Source organism: Oncorhynchus mykiss, chromosome 23 (genome assembly GCF_057628025.1).
Source record: "Oncorhynchus mykiss isolate SJ-2025 chromosome 23, ASM5762802v1, whole genome shotgun sequence".
Taxonomy (NCBI): domain Eukaryota; kingdom Metazoa; phylum Chordata; class Actinopteri; order Salmoniformes; family Salmonidae; genus Oncorhynchus; species Oncorhynchus mykiss.
Window position 1 is genome coordinate 10067960 of NC_143044.1, and position 16365 is coordinate 10084324.

Sequence of the window (16365 nt, forward strand, 5' to 3'; positions counted from 1 at the left end):
GTCAAAAGTTTCTTAAGTTTTACTATTTTCTGCATTGTAGAATAATTAAATAACGATTAAATAACACATGGAATCATGTAGTAACCAAAAAAGTGTCAAATCAAAATGCTTGATTCTTCAAAGAAGCCAACCGATGCCTTGATGACAGCTTTGCACACACTTGGCATTCTCTCAACCAGCTTCACCTGCAATGCTTTTCCAACAGTCTTGAAGGAGTTCTCACATATGCTGAGCACTTGTTGGCTGCTTTTCATTCACTCTGTGGTCCAACTCATCCCAAACCATCTCAATTGGGTTGAGGTCGGGTGATTGTGGAGGCCAGGTAATTTGATGCAGCACTCCATCACTTTCCTTCTTTGTCAAATAGTCCTTATACAGCCTGGAGGTGTTGGGTCATTGTATGTTGAAAAACCAATGATAGTCCCACTTAAGCGCAAACCAGATGGGACGGCATATCGCTGCAGAATACTGTGGTAGCCATGCTGGTTAAGTGTGCCTTGAATTAAGTAAGTAATTATTAAGTAAGTCACAGACAGTGTCACCAGCAAAGCACCATCACACCCCCTCCATGCTTCACTGTGGGAACCACACATGCGGAGATCATCCGTTCAACTACTCTGCGTCTCACAAAGATGTGGCGGTTGGAACCAAAAATCTCAAATTTGGACACATCAGACCAAAGGACAGATTTCCACCGGTCTAATGTCCATTGCTCGTGTTTCTTGGCCCAAGCAAGTCTCCTCTTATTATTGGTGTCCTTTATTGGTGTTTTTTTTGCAGCAATTCGACCATGACGGCCTGATTCACACAGTCTCCTCTGAACAGTTGATGTTGAGATGTGTCTGTTACTTGAACTCTGTGAAACATTTATTTGGGTTGCAATTTCTGAGGTGCAGTTAACTCTAATGAACTCTGGGTTTTCCTTTCCTGTGTTAGTCCTCATAAGAGCCAGTTTCATCATAGCGATTGATGGTTTTTGCAACTGCACTTGAAGAAACTTTCAAAGTTCCTGACAATTTTCGGATTGACTGACCTTCATGTCTTAAAGTAATGATGGACTGTCGTTTCTCTTTGCTAATTTGAGCTGTTCTTGCCATAATATGGCATTTACCAAATAGGGCTATCTTCTGTATACCAACCCCATCTTGTCACAACACAACTGATTGGCTCAAACCCATTAAGGAAAGAAATTCCACAAATTAACTTTTATCAAGGCACACCTGTTAATTGAAAAGCATTCCAGGTGACTAACTCATGAAGGTGGTTGAGAGAATGACAAAAGTGTGCAGAGCTCTCATCAAGGCAAAGGGTGGCTACTTTGAAGTGTAGTAACACTACATGATTCCATATGTATTATTTCATAGTTTTGATGTCTTCACTATTATTCTACAACGTAGAAAATAGTACAAATAAACAAAAACCCTTGAATGAGTAAGTGTCTAAACTTTTGACTCGTACTGCATGCTATCATTGCTCATTGTGTATTTACTCCTTGTGTTACTATTTTTTTTCTCCCCCCTATTATTATTTAGGTATTTCATTGTTTTCTGCATTGTTGCGAAGGGCCCATAGGTAAGCATTTCACAGTTAGTCTACACCTGTCCTTTACGAAGCAAGTGACACAATTTGTATTTGAATTGTGTTGTCTTTTTTCCACGTTAAATAACAATAACTCGCATAATATTATATTTGTACCACCAACCTGTAAACTACCTTTGCATAATTAGTCCATAACTAGACATGAGTGTTTTCCGGTGAGTTGTTTGGTTTTCCATAGGTTATAAAGTAGATCACATTCCATTTGTATTTTTTTAAATAATACTGAGAAAAGTGTTCAAGCAATCAAGAGAAGCTGTAATGATATAGCAGTTCAAGGTCAATAGGACAGTCACATAATAAACACTATTGAGGTTACAGGCCAGGGCATCAAGAAACCAGATCCCTCTTGGAAAAAAAGATTAGACCAGTTAAAACCTGGATAATCAAACTGTCCCACTGATCAACACAGACTGGAAGGTAGTTCATTGTGTGCCTTGATGCCCGAGCAAATACAACAATTGAGAGAAACATCTGACACCAGCAAACAACTATCACAGGAAGCATCCTTTGTGACTTGTTATACAACAAATTGAAGCCTTCTTTTTAATAGCTTTTAAGACTAGGCCAGATAAGACCAATTGCAATGGTTAAAGGACATTGACCTAACAAAGCTGAGTGTGTCCCCATCAGATGTAAGACTCATTGGATCAACAGTCCAATCATCCAATCACTCAGTGCTATCACTGCATCATTTCTGCGTTAATGCAACGATGCACTCCTAGATAGTTTGGTTTCCCCTTTTGTGTGCGTGTACCTGGGAGCTGATGTCCTCTCTGCGCAGCAGGTGGATGGCCAGTCTGATGAGGCCCACCACAGCCCTCTCCACCAGGAAGCAGCTCTCTGTAGCCTGGACACACAGGTGGCACAGGTGATCTCGCACCGTCTGCCATACACACGACACACGGTCCCTAAACACACACACACACACGATAAGGACTCGATAGCATAACAAAGCCCGATGTTGAAACAGATGATTTGACTGATGTCATTCCTAATGGACGTGGGACAAAACACACTGGCCCTGACTCAAAGCAAACATTCTACCCTTTCTTCCCTCTGGCTGTACCTGTTCTCCATGACTATGCGTAGCAGCATCTCCAGGCAGAACGCAGCATCCTCCTCATCATATGTCTCCTCATCAGGTGTGACTGAGATCAGGGCCTGTCCACAATAAACATCTCTTAGAAAACAATACTAGAACGTTTTATACTCCCTGCATTTTAGTAATTAATATTCAGACAATGCATAGACAATATTTGCCTGTAATGTTATGATTACCTTCATCAGCTCCTGTAGAGACTCCAGCTGCAGGAATTTACTCTCTGTGATCAGCTTCTCTGGGTCACATTGCTGGAGGGGGAGTGACAACCCCCCAAATGTTTTTTATTAATAAAACAATTAAATGCACTATATGAAATTATCAACAGAGGCAATTTGGATGAGTGTGATGGGTGTTGTAGTTCTGGTACCTTGATACAGAGCATGGCTGCCTGCTTGGCCTCCTGGTTCTCAGTAGAGGGCCCACGTTGACCAGACTGCTCCGCTCCACTCAGTGTCAGCCAGTTCACAAAGCTCAGCACCGCAGACTCACCCCTGGGAGAAAGGGAGGAAGACAGAGATGTCAAACACTTTAAAAACACATGTAATGTTTAATGTAATGTTTAATGATAGCCACCCATTTTACAACATGGAACTGGATTTAAATGTCAGAAAAGCTCTAGGTTTTTTTTTTTAAGTGAAAGAGCTCAGCCTGGTATTTGAGGGAAGCATATGATGTGACATGATTTTAAGGTGACTTTTACCGATTTGACGGTGTCTCTTCTCTTTGAAGGGAGATCGTTCCATTTGGCTCCACAAAATCCTCCACCTGAATGGATATAAGCACAGAAACACCACAGACATTCAAGAAGGAAGTCATGTCTAGATTAATATCAGTAGGTGGCAGTATAACATTCATAATGTCTTACAGAAGAGTCCGCAGTCTTCCAAATTCAAACAGAGAACCATTTCATCCAGCAAAATGAATGGAAGGTTTGAATGTTCCAAAGGTACTCATAAACATGATTGAGGCCATTAGTTTTTTCTGACCATGTAACCTGACCAGGAAAAAAAATGCTCACCCTTTCTGGTTACATCACAACAAGGTCAGGAAAATCTCCTGTCCCTGACCATTGTCAGTAATAAAGAAGCAGTTCTGACCTCCACCATGGCCTTGGGCAGCAGCTCGGCTCTGAACAGCTGCAGCATGGAGTCCATGATGTTTTTCCAGCCCTCCCTCAGTATGTCACCATGCCGGTGGGCCAGGTGGAACATCGTTTTCGCCGCTATCTGTGCCTTCCCGTTACTCCCAAACACTGTGGGCAGGTTCTCCACCGACTGTATTGAAACCATCCAGTGGAAAAAGTTAGAATACTCTAGTGCACTAGTTGAAATGCAAAGGTTCCCACATTTGAAATTAAGCACTTACCTCACTGCTGAGCGTTGTAAACTTGCAGAGGGAGATGATCAAATTATCAAAAACATCACTGAATCCATAATGAGCTGATATCATAGCACATTTCCTAAAAGGAGAGAAACAGATCATCAAGTCTCGCTCTCATTCGTTGCCTTCCCCAAGGAACCCTTCTTCAGCATCTCCTCAGAGCCACATCGCTGGGCCCAGGACCATCTGTGACTCGTTTCAGGAAACTAGGTGTATGTCGTGCGTCACTACTTCACAGGAGAGCCATTTGAACATACTTTTTAAAAATCAAAATGCGTTTTTTGGCAGAAATGCCGTCTGGAACATGTGAACTTTCATGTGCCTTAATAACAAACTTGTATGCCATCTGTAAATACGAATAAAATTGTTAAATTATGAGCTTATATTATGAGATTATAGTTGGTTTAGCCACAGAAAAGTTTTGAAATCAGTGGAAATAGAGTATGATCGCTAACGAGATGGAGAAAATGTTGGCGTCTGATTGCAAGTATGCAGACGGAGTCGAAAAGGGAACACATAAGAGGCTGTTACATCTTCAAACTAAGGGCAACCATTGAGTCCATGACAGAGGGAGAAGCGTCCATCCATGTATACGGGTAAGAGAGTCTAGCTAGCTATATTTTCAGATATTATACGTTTTTCTAATTTTGTCAGAAAATTGTTTTCCTTTCAAGTTAAAGTGTACTGTTAGCTAACTGGCTAGCTATTTATTTGAGACTAAATTGATTTTATTTATGTATTACATTAAGTTAAAATAAAAGTGTTAATTCAGTATTGTTGTAATTGTCATTATTACAAACATACATACACACACACTTAAAAATCGGCCGATTAATCGGTAACGACTTTTCTTGGTCCTCCAATAATCGGTATCGGCGTTGAAAAAACACTTTCGGTCGACCTCTAGTCTGGATTAGAGGTCGACCGATTATGATTTTTCAACAACGATACTGATTATTGGAGGGCCAAAAAAAAGCAGATACCGATTAATCGGCCGATTTTTAAAATATATTTGTATTAATGACAATTACAACAATACCGAATGAACACTTATTTTAACTTAATATAATACGTCAATAAAATCAATTTAGCCTCAAATAAATAATGAAACATGTTCAATTTGGTTTAAATAATGCAAAAACAGAGTGTTGGAGAAGAAAGTGCAATACGTGCCATGTAAGAAAGCTAACGTTTAAGTTCCTTGCTCAGAACATGAGAACATATGAAAGCTGGTGGTTCCTTTTAACATGAGTCTTCAATATTCCCAGGTAAGAAGTTTTAGGTTGTAGTTATTATAGGAATTATAGGACTATTTCTCTCTATACGATTTGTATTTCATATACCTTTGACTATTGGATGTTCTTATAGGCATTTTAGTACTGTCAGTGTAACAGTATAGCTTCCATCCCTCTCCTCGCCGCTACCTGGGCTCGAACCAGGAACACATCGACAACAGCCACCCTCAAAGCAGCGTTACCCATGCAGAGCAAGGGGAACAACTACTCCAAGTCTCAGAGCGAGTGAAGTTTGACACGCTATTAGCGCGTACCCCGCTAACTAGCTAGCCATTTCACATTGGTTACACCAGCCTAATCGCGGGAGTTGATAGGCTTGAAGTAATAAACAGCACAATGGAAGAGCTGCTGGCAAAACGCACGAAAGTGCTGTTTGAATGAATGCTTACGAGCCTGCTGGTGCCTACCATCGCTCAGTCAGACTGCTCTATCAAATCATAGACTTAATTATAACATAATAACACACAGAAATACGAGCCTTAGGTCATTAATATGGTCGAATCCGGAAACTATCATTTCGAAAAAAACAAAATATTTATTATTTCAGTGAAATACGGAATTGTCCCGTATTTTATCTAACGGATGGCATCCCTAAGTCTAAATATTGCCGTTACATTGCACAAACTTCAATGTCATGTCATAATTATGTAAAATTCTGGCAAATTAGTTTGCAATGAGCCAGGCGGCCCAAACTGTTTCATATACCCTGACTCTGTGTGCAATGAACGCAAGAGAAGTGACACAATTTCACTTGGTTAATATTGTCTGCTAATCTTTCTTTTAGTTAAATATGCAGGTTTAAAAATATATACTTCTGTGTATTGATTTTAAGCAACGAGTCTTTTTTCGCGAATGTGCACCGCATCGATTATATGCAACGCAGGACACGCTAGATAAACTAGTAATATCATCAACCATGTGTAGTTATAACTAGTGATTATGATTGATTGATTGTTTTTTTATAAGATAAGTTTAATGCTAGCTTGCAAATTACCTTGGCTTCTTCCTGCATTCGCGTAACAGGCAGGCTCCTCGTGAGGCAGGTGGTTAGAGTGTTGGACTAGTTAGGTTGCAAGATTGAATCCATAAACTGACAAGGTAAAAAATCTGTCGTTCTGCCCCTGAATAAGGCAGTTAACCCACCGTTCCTAGGCCGTAATTGAAAATAAGAATGTGTTAACCGACTTGCCTCGTTAAATACATTTGTTAATTTAAAACAAATAATAATAGGCAAAATCGGCGTCCAAAAATACAGATTTCCGATTGTTATGAAAACTTGAAATCGTCCCTAATTAATCGGCCATTCTGATTAATCGGTCGACCTCTACTCTGGATAACATAAAAACAGCCTAACCAGCTCTGCCAGGGCAAGTAAAATGGTCAGAGTGAGCTCTTCTCTCATTTGTGTCAGGAAGCAGCTAGCAAGATAGCCAACGTTAACCAGTTAGCTTGTGTGCTTGACTGCTGTCAGGTCAGAAAGCTCTGAAGCTCCGAGAGCGAAACGCTCTGAATTTACAAATGGCCAATCTGGCAAGGCTCTGAGTTTATGAACGCCCAGAGCACACTCTGGCACTCCAGATTAAATGTACGAACACACCCGTAGTATCAACCAGCCTTTAGTCTAGAAATCTTTGGTTGTTTAGTACATAGACTCACATGTGAATCCTTAAAGAGATCGGTGGGGCTAAAGCTTAAAGGTGTGAACGAAGCTGAATGGGTGTAGACAAAGAGCTCTTCCAGTAGGTAACAAAACATTTAAGGGTAATTTTCTCAAAAGTGAGATTACAAGTTTATCAACTTTCAAAGCATAATTACTTTCCCAACTGTAGTGTATGACATACCATGTTCTATCTCTGAGTCTCTACTTTTACTCAATGTAAAAAAAAAAAAAATTTAAAATGTTGATACATAAGACCGGTCGGTCACATCTGAGTAGGCCTAGTGTACCTAAAGCCAGCAATGGCCTTCTGGATGATTGTGTCGTCCAGGCTCTTGTCGAAGACGTAGGAGAGGGCTGCGATGGTGGGCCCCCAGGTCATGGTGAACAGGTCGTGGTCGTAGCTGCCGGCAGGCACATGGAGGAAGACCCCCTCGGAGGTGGCCCCCCGGTGGAGCAGCACGTTCCATACATAGTTCTCCTTCACCAGGCCAGACTGCTCGTCTGGCATCACTATCTCTTCATTCCTACACGACAGAGAATACCATGATTGCTAAGGCAACTTTGATAATCTAGGGTGGGTCGTTTGACATGGAAAAAAACCCCAGACATAACTTACTGTCAAAGTGCCAACGCTGAAACAAATAAGTACATCCTCTTGAAATTAAGATTGATTTCCTTCATCTTGTGTGTGTGTACGTCACAAACATTTATATATAAGATCTACATACGACTATGGCTTACTTGATTGCATTGTAGATGTCCTCCAGCATATCCTGATCAAAGTCTGTATTTCCATTCACACCCTTCAGATTCTTCTTGAATTGCTGGGGGGGGGCAGAAAGACAGTTAACACTGATAATATGGGAATCAGGGCACCCTCATCACACCAATCATTGTGGAGCACAGCCAGCTAGCCTGGCTCTGGTATCCAATGCTTTGGCATGCAATGATCTTGCTAATTGAGCATCCAACATTTAAGGGGGTAGGGGTCCAAGCTTTACCAACGTATGTGTCACTTAATACGGTTAGGTGTGGTGTTAGTCAAACAGGATTGAGGCCAAGAGCCACAGCAAATAAACACATTCACCGTGTGTTGACTGATCGAATCAAGGCTCCTGGTTGGCTGCGTGCTTTGGCTAATGGCAGGTAAACCAGAGGGGAAACTCGAGATGCTTTGCAGCGGGATGGACAGACAGAGAAATAAACAAAGTGAGGGCTCAGGGTCGGCGTGGAGCAGACAACGGTAACAATAACCTCCACAGACACAAAGCAGCTGGCCGTGATGCCTGCCAAGTAATCATGGGACTGACAGCCAGAGACAGCAGAGCTGTTTCCACACCGACATATTTGTTGAAGAGCTACATTGTTGCACTATGCACTAGCTGAATATAATTCCGAGCAATAGCATCTTTGACTATTGCCATGAGCCTCACAGAGTATCGTATCATGGCATTTGACAATTGCCAATGACAATTGGAGAGGTCACATCGTAAGAACTTTCATCCGTAATAACGGTGTTGTTATATACTGTGCTGAGAGTCAGTAAAATGAACGGTGGGAATTTCATTGCCCTCTAAAATTTCTTATCTAAGGTCACAATTCCAAATGGCAACCGAGGATCGGGTATGTCTTGTGTGGGAGAATGGCCCACCATAGGCCTCTTCAGAACCCTGCCCATGGGACTTGTGTTTAGTCTTCAGGTGCTGTCACTCACACAGAGAGAGGGAGCCAGGACACCACCCATCCTCCCCTCCCTATCCTCGCCCACCCCCTCACTTCTCCCACCCCTCCAGTCACGTCCCCTCTCCAACCTCACTTCTTCCACCCCTGACTAAGTAGGATGACCTAATCCCATAGACCACCACTGGGCACAGCTGTTACTGGAGGTCGGCTTTCTTCAGACCATCAGAGGGTCTGGAAGAACCAGCACAACCAGGGTGTCTAAAAGGGGCCTCTTGTGAAACCCATCGCTGCATGGCACAAAGCGCTCATAAGAGGTGATTCATATCATATCTAACATGTGGGTTATAGGTGCATTTCTGAACATTTCAACTTAAGACAAAATAAGATCGGATAAGATTTTGTTTTGTAGTAGTAGAAAACTTAAATTGGTAGGAATAGTAACTTAGTCCATTTATATCAATAAAATATATTTTAAATATAAAAATAGTGAGCGAGTTTTCATGGGAAATAAATAGTGTGTGTGTGTTTACCTCAATGGTCATGGGGATGTTCTGCTTGCGCACATTGTTGTTGTGCTGGTCCGTGTTGAGCATGATGACAGCATAGGCCAGGGCGAAGCCTGCGTCATTGGTCATGAAGGGAGAGCCGTTCACTTTCTACACACACAGGGAAAGACACACTAATATAACCCTCTGTCCATAGAAATACTTTCCAGGTCACGAGGGCAACCCTCTCTGGTTATTTAAGGAGCAGCCAGTGGCCCTGCTGGTTGTGTCCCCCTGCCCTCGACAGACAAACCGGCTCTGTTTATTATGTATGTCTAGTCACTTTACCCCTACCTACAAGTACATATTACATCAACCTCAACTAACCTGTAACCCCGCACACAGACTCTGTACCCCATGTGTATAGCCTCATTGTTATTTTTGTGCTACTTTTTTTTAATACAATTTTAAGTTTATTTAGTAAATATTTTCTTAACTCATTTTTGTTAAAACTGCATTGTTGGTTAAGGGCTTGTAAGTAATCATTTTACGATAAGGTTGTACCTGTTGTATTCAGCGCATGTGTAGAAATCAAATCAAATGTAATTTGTCACATCAACAGCTGAATTCCAGATATACACAACAATATAACAACCTTTGGGCATATCAAAACATCTAAACTCAGCAAAAAAAGAAACGTCCCTTTTTCAGGACCCTATCTTTCAAAGATAAATCGTAAAAGTCCAAATAACTTCACAGATCTTCATTGTAAAGGGTTTAAACACTGTTTCCCATGCTTGTTCAATGAACCATAAACAATTAATGAATATGCACCTGTGGAACAGTCGTTAAGACACTAACAGTTTACAGAAGGTAGGCAATTAAGGTCACAGTTATGAAAACTTAGGACACTAAAGAGGCCTTTCTACTGACTCTGAAAAACACCAAAAGGAAGATGCCCAGGGTCCCTGCTCATCTGCTGAACATGTCTTAGGCATGCTGCAAGGAGGCATGAGGACTGCAGATGTGGCCAGGGAAATAAATTGCAATGTCCGTACCGTGAGACGCCTAAGACGGCGCTACAGGGAGACAGGACGGACAGCTGATCGTCCTTGCAGTGGCAGACCACGTGTAACAACACCTGCAAAGGATCAATACATCCAATCATCACACCTGCGGGACAGGTACAGGATGGCAACAACAACTGCCCGAGTTACACCAGGAACGCACAATACCTCCATCAGTGCTCAGACTGTACACAATAGGCCGAGAGAAGCTGGACTGAGGGCTTGTAGGCCTGTTGTAAGGCAGGTCCTCACCAGACATCACCGGCAACAACGTCGCCTATGGGCACAAACCCACAGTCGCAGGGAAGACATCCTCCTCCCTCATGTGGTACTCTACCTGCAGGCTCATCCTGATATGACCCCCACAGCATGATAATGCCACCATCCATACTGCTCGTTCTGTGTGTGATTTCCTTGGGGGAAGAGTGGGATAACATCTCACAGCAAGATCTGGCAAATCCATGAGGAGATGCACTGCAGTACTTAATGCAGCTGGTGGCCACACCAGATACTGACTGTTACTTTTGACCCCCTTTGTTCAGGGACACATTATTCCATTTCGGTTAGTCACCCATCTGTGGAACTTGTTCAGTTTATGTCTCAGTTGTTGAATCTTATGTTCATACAAATATTTATACATGTTAAGGTGCGAGGACTTTTCTTTTTTTGCTGAGTTTATATTTGTCCTGCTGAAAGTGCAGTCACAACTGCTCAATAGTGGAAAGAGACGTGTGTGTGCAGTAAGAATATCTGTGAACTCATTCAAGGCGATTGTGTATGGACAGGGAGACTACGAAAAGACATTACAATAAAATATTTTCCAGGTCACGAGGACGACCCTCTCCGGTTATTTAAGGAGCAGCCAGTGGCCCTGCTGGTTTTGTCCCCCTGCCCTTGATAGACAGGCCGGCTCTGTTATGTCAGCCTTGCAGTTGCAACTTTATCCTGTTCCCCCAATTACCTGAGTGACTAATGTCCCTGTCCCTGATTCAGATCAGGGTCACAGTTCCACTGGACGTAATTACATGATGATAGGGACAGTTGGTGGCAACGATTGCCTTGCTGTAATGGAATAAGTGTGTCCCTCCCTGTGCCGCTGTGCATGTGTGTGAGGAAAAAGAGAGAGTCTTCCAAGGGGGGTAAGGCAGCTGACTTACATGCCAGGTGTCTGTGAAGGTTTCCAAAAGTCTATGGATGACCGGAGCCTCTCCTGGCAGTCTGAAGGCCTCCAGATACAGACGCAGCGCCTCGTCAATACGCAGCCCTCGGAAGGTGAACGTGCTGCACGTGAGAATGAGTATAATTCACTAATATGGATATTCTGAAGTATATTCTTCAGTTTCCTGTCAGGTCTTTTTACTCAGCTATACATATCCATTTGTGTACTGCATTTTATAATTGTTAGGGATTAAAGACCATTTCTAGGGTTCAACTAAATAAAACGTCACTGCTTCACTTCACTGCGTCACTGCACTAGTAACCCGAGCCAAGCTTCAGTACAATTCAATGAAGGAGCAGATCCAACTGGTTGTACATCTTATTGCATCTTATTGCTTATTGCTGCCCAGTAATAAGAAAAAGACTGGGGCTCGTACTTGACGAAGCTGTCCAGTAGCTCCATGTATTTGCGGTCACTAATGAACTCTCCGATCTGCTTCTTGTCGAGGCGGGGGTTCTCCCGGAGCCACTGGGCCACCTCGTTGTTGTCCATGGGGCTGCTGAGGAGACCCTTCTCCTGCAGAAACTGGATGCCCTTCTTAGGCTTCTGGTTGAACTGCTCTGTGCCGCTGTTCAGCAGCTGGAATCGTACAATATAAATATGATCACTTTATCTTAGCGACACAAAGCGGGTCGAATCACAACTTGAGATCCACAAGCAGACTCAAACGCCATTGTTGTCAATGCATGGTTTATGTCAAAGTCTGAGTTACAGGACGTGTGGAAACATCATTAACGGCCAAGCATAAGTCATTTAAAACAGATGCACAACAAAATCATAAAACATACCTTCTTTTTATTTCTGATGTCCAACAGCTCTTGAGAATCAGGTAAACAAGACGAGAAGCGATGTGGCTTTTTTGGTTCTTTCTTCTCAGCTAAAATAAAAATACAATTTTCACTCTTAAATCAATTTCATTCATGTCTATGAAACTGAATGCTAACCCAGTGCTTGAGGAGACCTGGCCACTGGTTAGTAAAATCAAACTTACCTGGTTCTGTCTCCTCCTGGTCTTGTCTGCCCAGTCTCATCTTCTCTGCCATCAGGTGCCCGCTGGTAGGTGGTAGGGGCACACTGTCAGCCTCTGGAACATTCTGACCGTTGGCACTGTTCACCTGCCTGCTCGCTTCTACAACCACATCAGAAAAACATTAATGAATAACCCTCAATACACATCTGATACAACCATTGTCAATGTAAATGACGGACAAAGACCATTATAGTATAAGCAGAAAGTAAATCAAGTGTATGAGAGCAATCGGCGTACCCGTGGTTGTGTCTGTACGGTCGTTGGTTGAGCACTCCCCTTCTGCCAACACCATTTCTGCCGAGTGGTCCTGCTGAGTGGTTCTGTTGAGCACCTTGGCCTGGCAGTGGGCCTCAGTGCTGTCAATCACAGTGAGTAGGGCCTCTAGTGAGAGGAGGTGGGTTGTGTAGAGCTGTCCGGACACAGGGAAGGCATTCTGCAAGACAACATGACACAAACACACCATAGATCAACAAAAGAGAACAATGTTCCCCTGAAAATGAAAAGCATGGAGCGTGACAGTGTGCATCAAAAGGAAACAAATGAAGTATTACGCCTTGACTGAACGGGAAAGTAAAGTAAACAAAACCCTAAGCTCTCCGGAGTGATCATCAAGTGAGTGTGAGTGGCCAGAGAACAGGCATCATCAGTTCCCACCTTGGAGAGCAGCTTGGTGAGGTCTTCAAACAGGTTTGAGCAGTAGAAGTCACAGTCATGATTGATGTAGAGCTCGGTGACGAAGCTGGGGATCCTCGAAAGCTGCACCAGGGCCTCCAGGGCCATCTCCTTCATCTCATAGGGCATCTTCATGTTCTCTGACGTGATGATGTTCATCAGCTTCTTCAAATACATCTGCAGAATGTGAGAAGGTGGTTAAGTTGGTCACTCTGTTCAGCTGCTGGTTTTTAACATGACTCAGCTTGTGTGTGGTTGTGTCAAACTAGTCATTAGTGTGTGAACACTTGTGACAATATCAAATGCAAAGATGAACACTCCCAAGTACCTCGAGCTGAAACTTCAAATGTCCTCGCATGCTCTCAAAGAGCAAGAAGCACGCTCGGATGGAGGCGGCATACAGGTTCATACGGTCCACACTTAGCAACTGAAATAGAAATAAACAACACGGTCGTTACCTTGTATTGTGTTGAACAGACGCAATTGAAGTTTCCCCTCCTGAACAAACCTGTGGTGTACAGTACCTGAAAGAGGTGTCTGCAGAGCTCGTCTTTGACCAGGCCCAGCAGTGACTGGTAGGGGGCGATGTGAGCCGCCTCCAGAGCCACGGTCAGCAACTGCAGGCCCATGTGCATCATGGCGTCCGTGTTGTGGCGGTCATGGGGGTTGGTCAGTGAGATGAGGAAGCGGAAGAGCTCCCGCAGACAGGGCAGGGAGTAGGGGATGAGAGCCGCACCTGGGAGGTTAGGAAAATACAACATGACAGTTAGGAGAGGATTCAAAGCCATCATTTGGGTGAGACGCCAGGTTGGGGTGAGACACGGGATATAAAAGGAGACACGCAGAGACAAGTTGTGAGACATGGGTTGAGACGTGATGAGACATGAGGAGAGACATAAGGAGACACACAAGGTGAAATGCGAAGTGGAAAAGGGTGAAATCCAAACAATGCTGGCGGTGGTGGGATGGCTCACCATCCTCACCGTCTCTCTGTGTTTGCTGTGGTGTGAAGCGGACTCCTCGGGGGTTGACATAGTCCATGTCATGTAATGAGGCTGAGTCCGAATGCTCCGTCACAGATTCTCCGTCCTCCAGGACCTCAGGGATGGACTCCACCGAGGCTGACTGGGCATGCTCCACCTGCCTACCCTCAGACTGGCAGGGGAAACAGAAACATCAGCGTATGAACATTAATGAGCACGAACGAAGACTAGGAATATGCAAAAAGTGACATAACATAGCTGATTCCAGTGTCGCCCCCACCTGAGTGTACAGGTGTCCAGCCTCTGTGGAAGGGGTGGTGGCGGCAGAGCTGCTCTGGTCCAGGTCTGTCAGGTCCTCTCTGGAGGTGGCCTTGGAGCAGGTGTCCAGGCCACTGTCTGTGGGGATGGACATGGAGGAGGCCACGCTGTCTGAGGCAGACAAATTATCCTGCTCAATGAATGGGACACCACCTGGTAGAAACACACAGACCTGTGTTAGCTACATAAGCATTTTTTGTTGAAGATCATCTAGACTTATCCATGCTATTCATCTCTCCGCTTTAAAATGCTTGACAGTATAAATGTTAATATATCTATGAGGTTTAAGTTTAATAGAGACATACAATGAAGCCCCCTTTGACCAAATATGATTTTCTAAGCTGTTCTTTACCGAAGAGGCATTTGTTATTGATGTGTGGCGGGGGGGGGATGCATTGATAATGTTTGATCAATTGTCTGTCTTCCGGTTATTACAACGCGGTCGACTTAGGGGTTCGAGTATCGGCCGACTGTCTGTGCCCTTCCTTAGATACCTTCTATGTCTATCCCACCGATCTTGTTTCTAACACGGTCTGAAAAAACAATAAAATGTGTGAAAAGAAAATGTTCATAAACTCAACAACAAAAAAAGTCCCTTTTTCAGGGCCCTGCCTTTCACAGATAATTTGTAAGAATCTAAACTTCACAGATTTTTTTTTTTTCACACTTTTTCCCCATGCTTGTTAAATTAACCATAAACAATTAATGAACATGCACCTGTGGAACGGTCGTTAAGATACTAACAGCTTACAGAAGGTAGGCAATTAAGGTCACTATTATGAAAACTTAGGACACTAAAGAGGCCTTTCTACTGACTCTGAAAAACACCAAAAGAAAGATGCCCAGGGTCCCTGCTCATCTGCGTGAACATGTCTTAGGCATGCTGCAAGGAGGCATGAGGACTGCAGATGTGGCCAGGGAAATAAATCGCAATGTCCGTACTGTGAGACGCCTAAGACAGCGCTACAAGGAGCCAGGATGGACAGCTGATCGTCCTCGCAGTGGCAGACCACATGTAACAACACCTGCAAAGGATCAATACCTCCGTACATCACACCTGCGGGACAGGTACAGGATGGCTACAACAACTCCCCGAGTTACACCAGGAAAGCACAATCCCTCCATCAGTGCTCAGACTGTCCGCAAGGGGCTGAGAGAGGCTGGACTCAGGGCTTGTAGGCCTGTTGTAAGGCAGGTCCTCACCAGATATCATCGGCACCTATGGGCACAAACCCACCGTCGCTGGACCAGACAGGACTGGCAAAAAGTGCTCTTCACTGACGAGTCGCGGTTTTGTCTCACCAGGGGGGATGGCTGGATTCGCGTTTATCGTCGAAGGAATGAGCGCTACACCGAGGCCTGTACTCTGGAGTGGGATCGATTTGGAGGTGGAGGGTCCGTCATGGTCTGGATCGGTGTGTCACAGCATCAACGGCCTGAGCTTGTTGTCATCGCAGGCAATCTCCATGCTGTGCGTTACAGGGAAGACATCCTCCTCCCACATGTGGAACCCTTCCTGCAGGCTCATCCTGACATGGCCCTTCAGCATGACAATGCCACCAGCCATACTGCTCTTTCTGTGCGTGATTTCCTGCAAAACAGGAATGTCACTGTTCTGCCATGGCCAGCGAAGAGCCCAGATCTCAATCCCATTGAGCAAGTCTGGGACCTGTTGGATCGGAGGGTGAGGGCTAGGGCCATTCCCCCCAGAAATGTCCAGGAACTTGCAGGTGCCTTGGTGGAAGAGTGGGGTAACATCTCACAGCAAGAACTGGCAAATCTGGTGCTGTCCATGAGGAGATGCACTGCAGTCCATAATGCAGCTGGTGGCCACACCAGATACTGACTGTTACTTTTGATTTTGACCCCCCC

General features: G+C 44.0%; 1 protein-coding gene across 7 annotated transcripts in view; it reads right to left on the bottom strand.

The window, feature by feature from the left end:
- The window catches only part of LOC110502410 (Golgi-specific brefeldin A-resistance guanine nucleotide exchange factor 1), a 127880-nt gene that overhangs the window by 15682 nt on the left and 95833 nt on the right, over nucleotides 1-16365 (bottom strand). For 4 of the 7 annotated variants that reach the window (XM_090216808.1, XM_021580428.3, XM_090216810.1 and 1 more), the window contains 20 exons: nucleotides 14456-14646; nucleotides 14167-14347; nucleotides 13717-13928; nucleotides 13521-13619; nucleotides 13175-13369; nucleotides 12758-12953; nucleotides 12482-12619; nucleotides 12279-12367; nucleotides 11867-12069; nucleotides 11429-11552; nucleotides 9250-9375; nucleotides 7778-7860; nucleotides 7324-7560; nucleotides 4067-4160; nucleotides 3799-3975; nucleotides 3402-3466; nucleotides 3069-3192; nucleotides 2878-2949; nucleotides 2666-2760; nucleotides 2354-2507 (listed from right to left, as the gene is read on the bottom strand). In XM_090216808.1, coding sequence (XP_090072934.1) covers nucleotides 2354-2507; nucleotides 2666-2760; nucleotides 2878-2949; nucleotides 3069-3192; nucleotides 3402-3466; nucleotides 3799-3975; nucleotides 4067-4160; nucleotides 7324-7560; nucleotides 7778-7860; nucleotides 9250-9375; nucleotides 11429-11552; nucleotides 11867-12069; nucleotides 12279-12367; nucleotides 12482-12619; nucleotides 12758-12953; nucleotides 13175-13369; nucleotides 13521-13619; nucleotides 13717-13928; nucleotides 14167-14347; nucleotides 14456-14646 — 2855 coding nt within the window. The remainder of the gene's footprint in view (nucleotides 1-2353; nucleotides 2508-2665; nucleotides 2761-2877; nucleotides 2950-3068; nucleotides 3193-3401; nucleotides 3467-3798; nucleotides 3976-4066; nucleotides 4161-7323; nucleotides 7561-7777; nucleotides 7861-9249; nucleotides 9376-11428; nucleotides 11553-11866; nucleotides 12070-12278; nucleotides 12368-12481; nucleotides 12620-12757; nucleotides 12954-13174; nucleotides 13370-13520; nucleotides 13620-13716; nucleotides 13929-14166; nucleotides 14348-14455; nucleotides 14647-16365) is intronic. The other 3 variants (XM_090216809.1, XM_090216807.1, XM_090216811.1) reach the window with 1 other exon arrangement.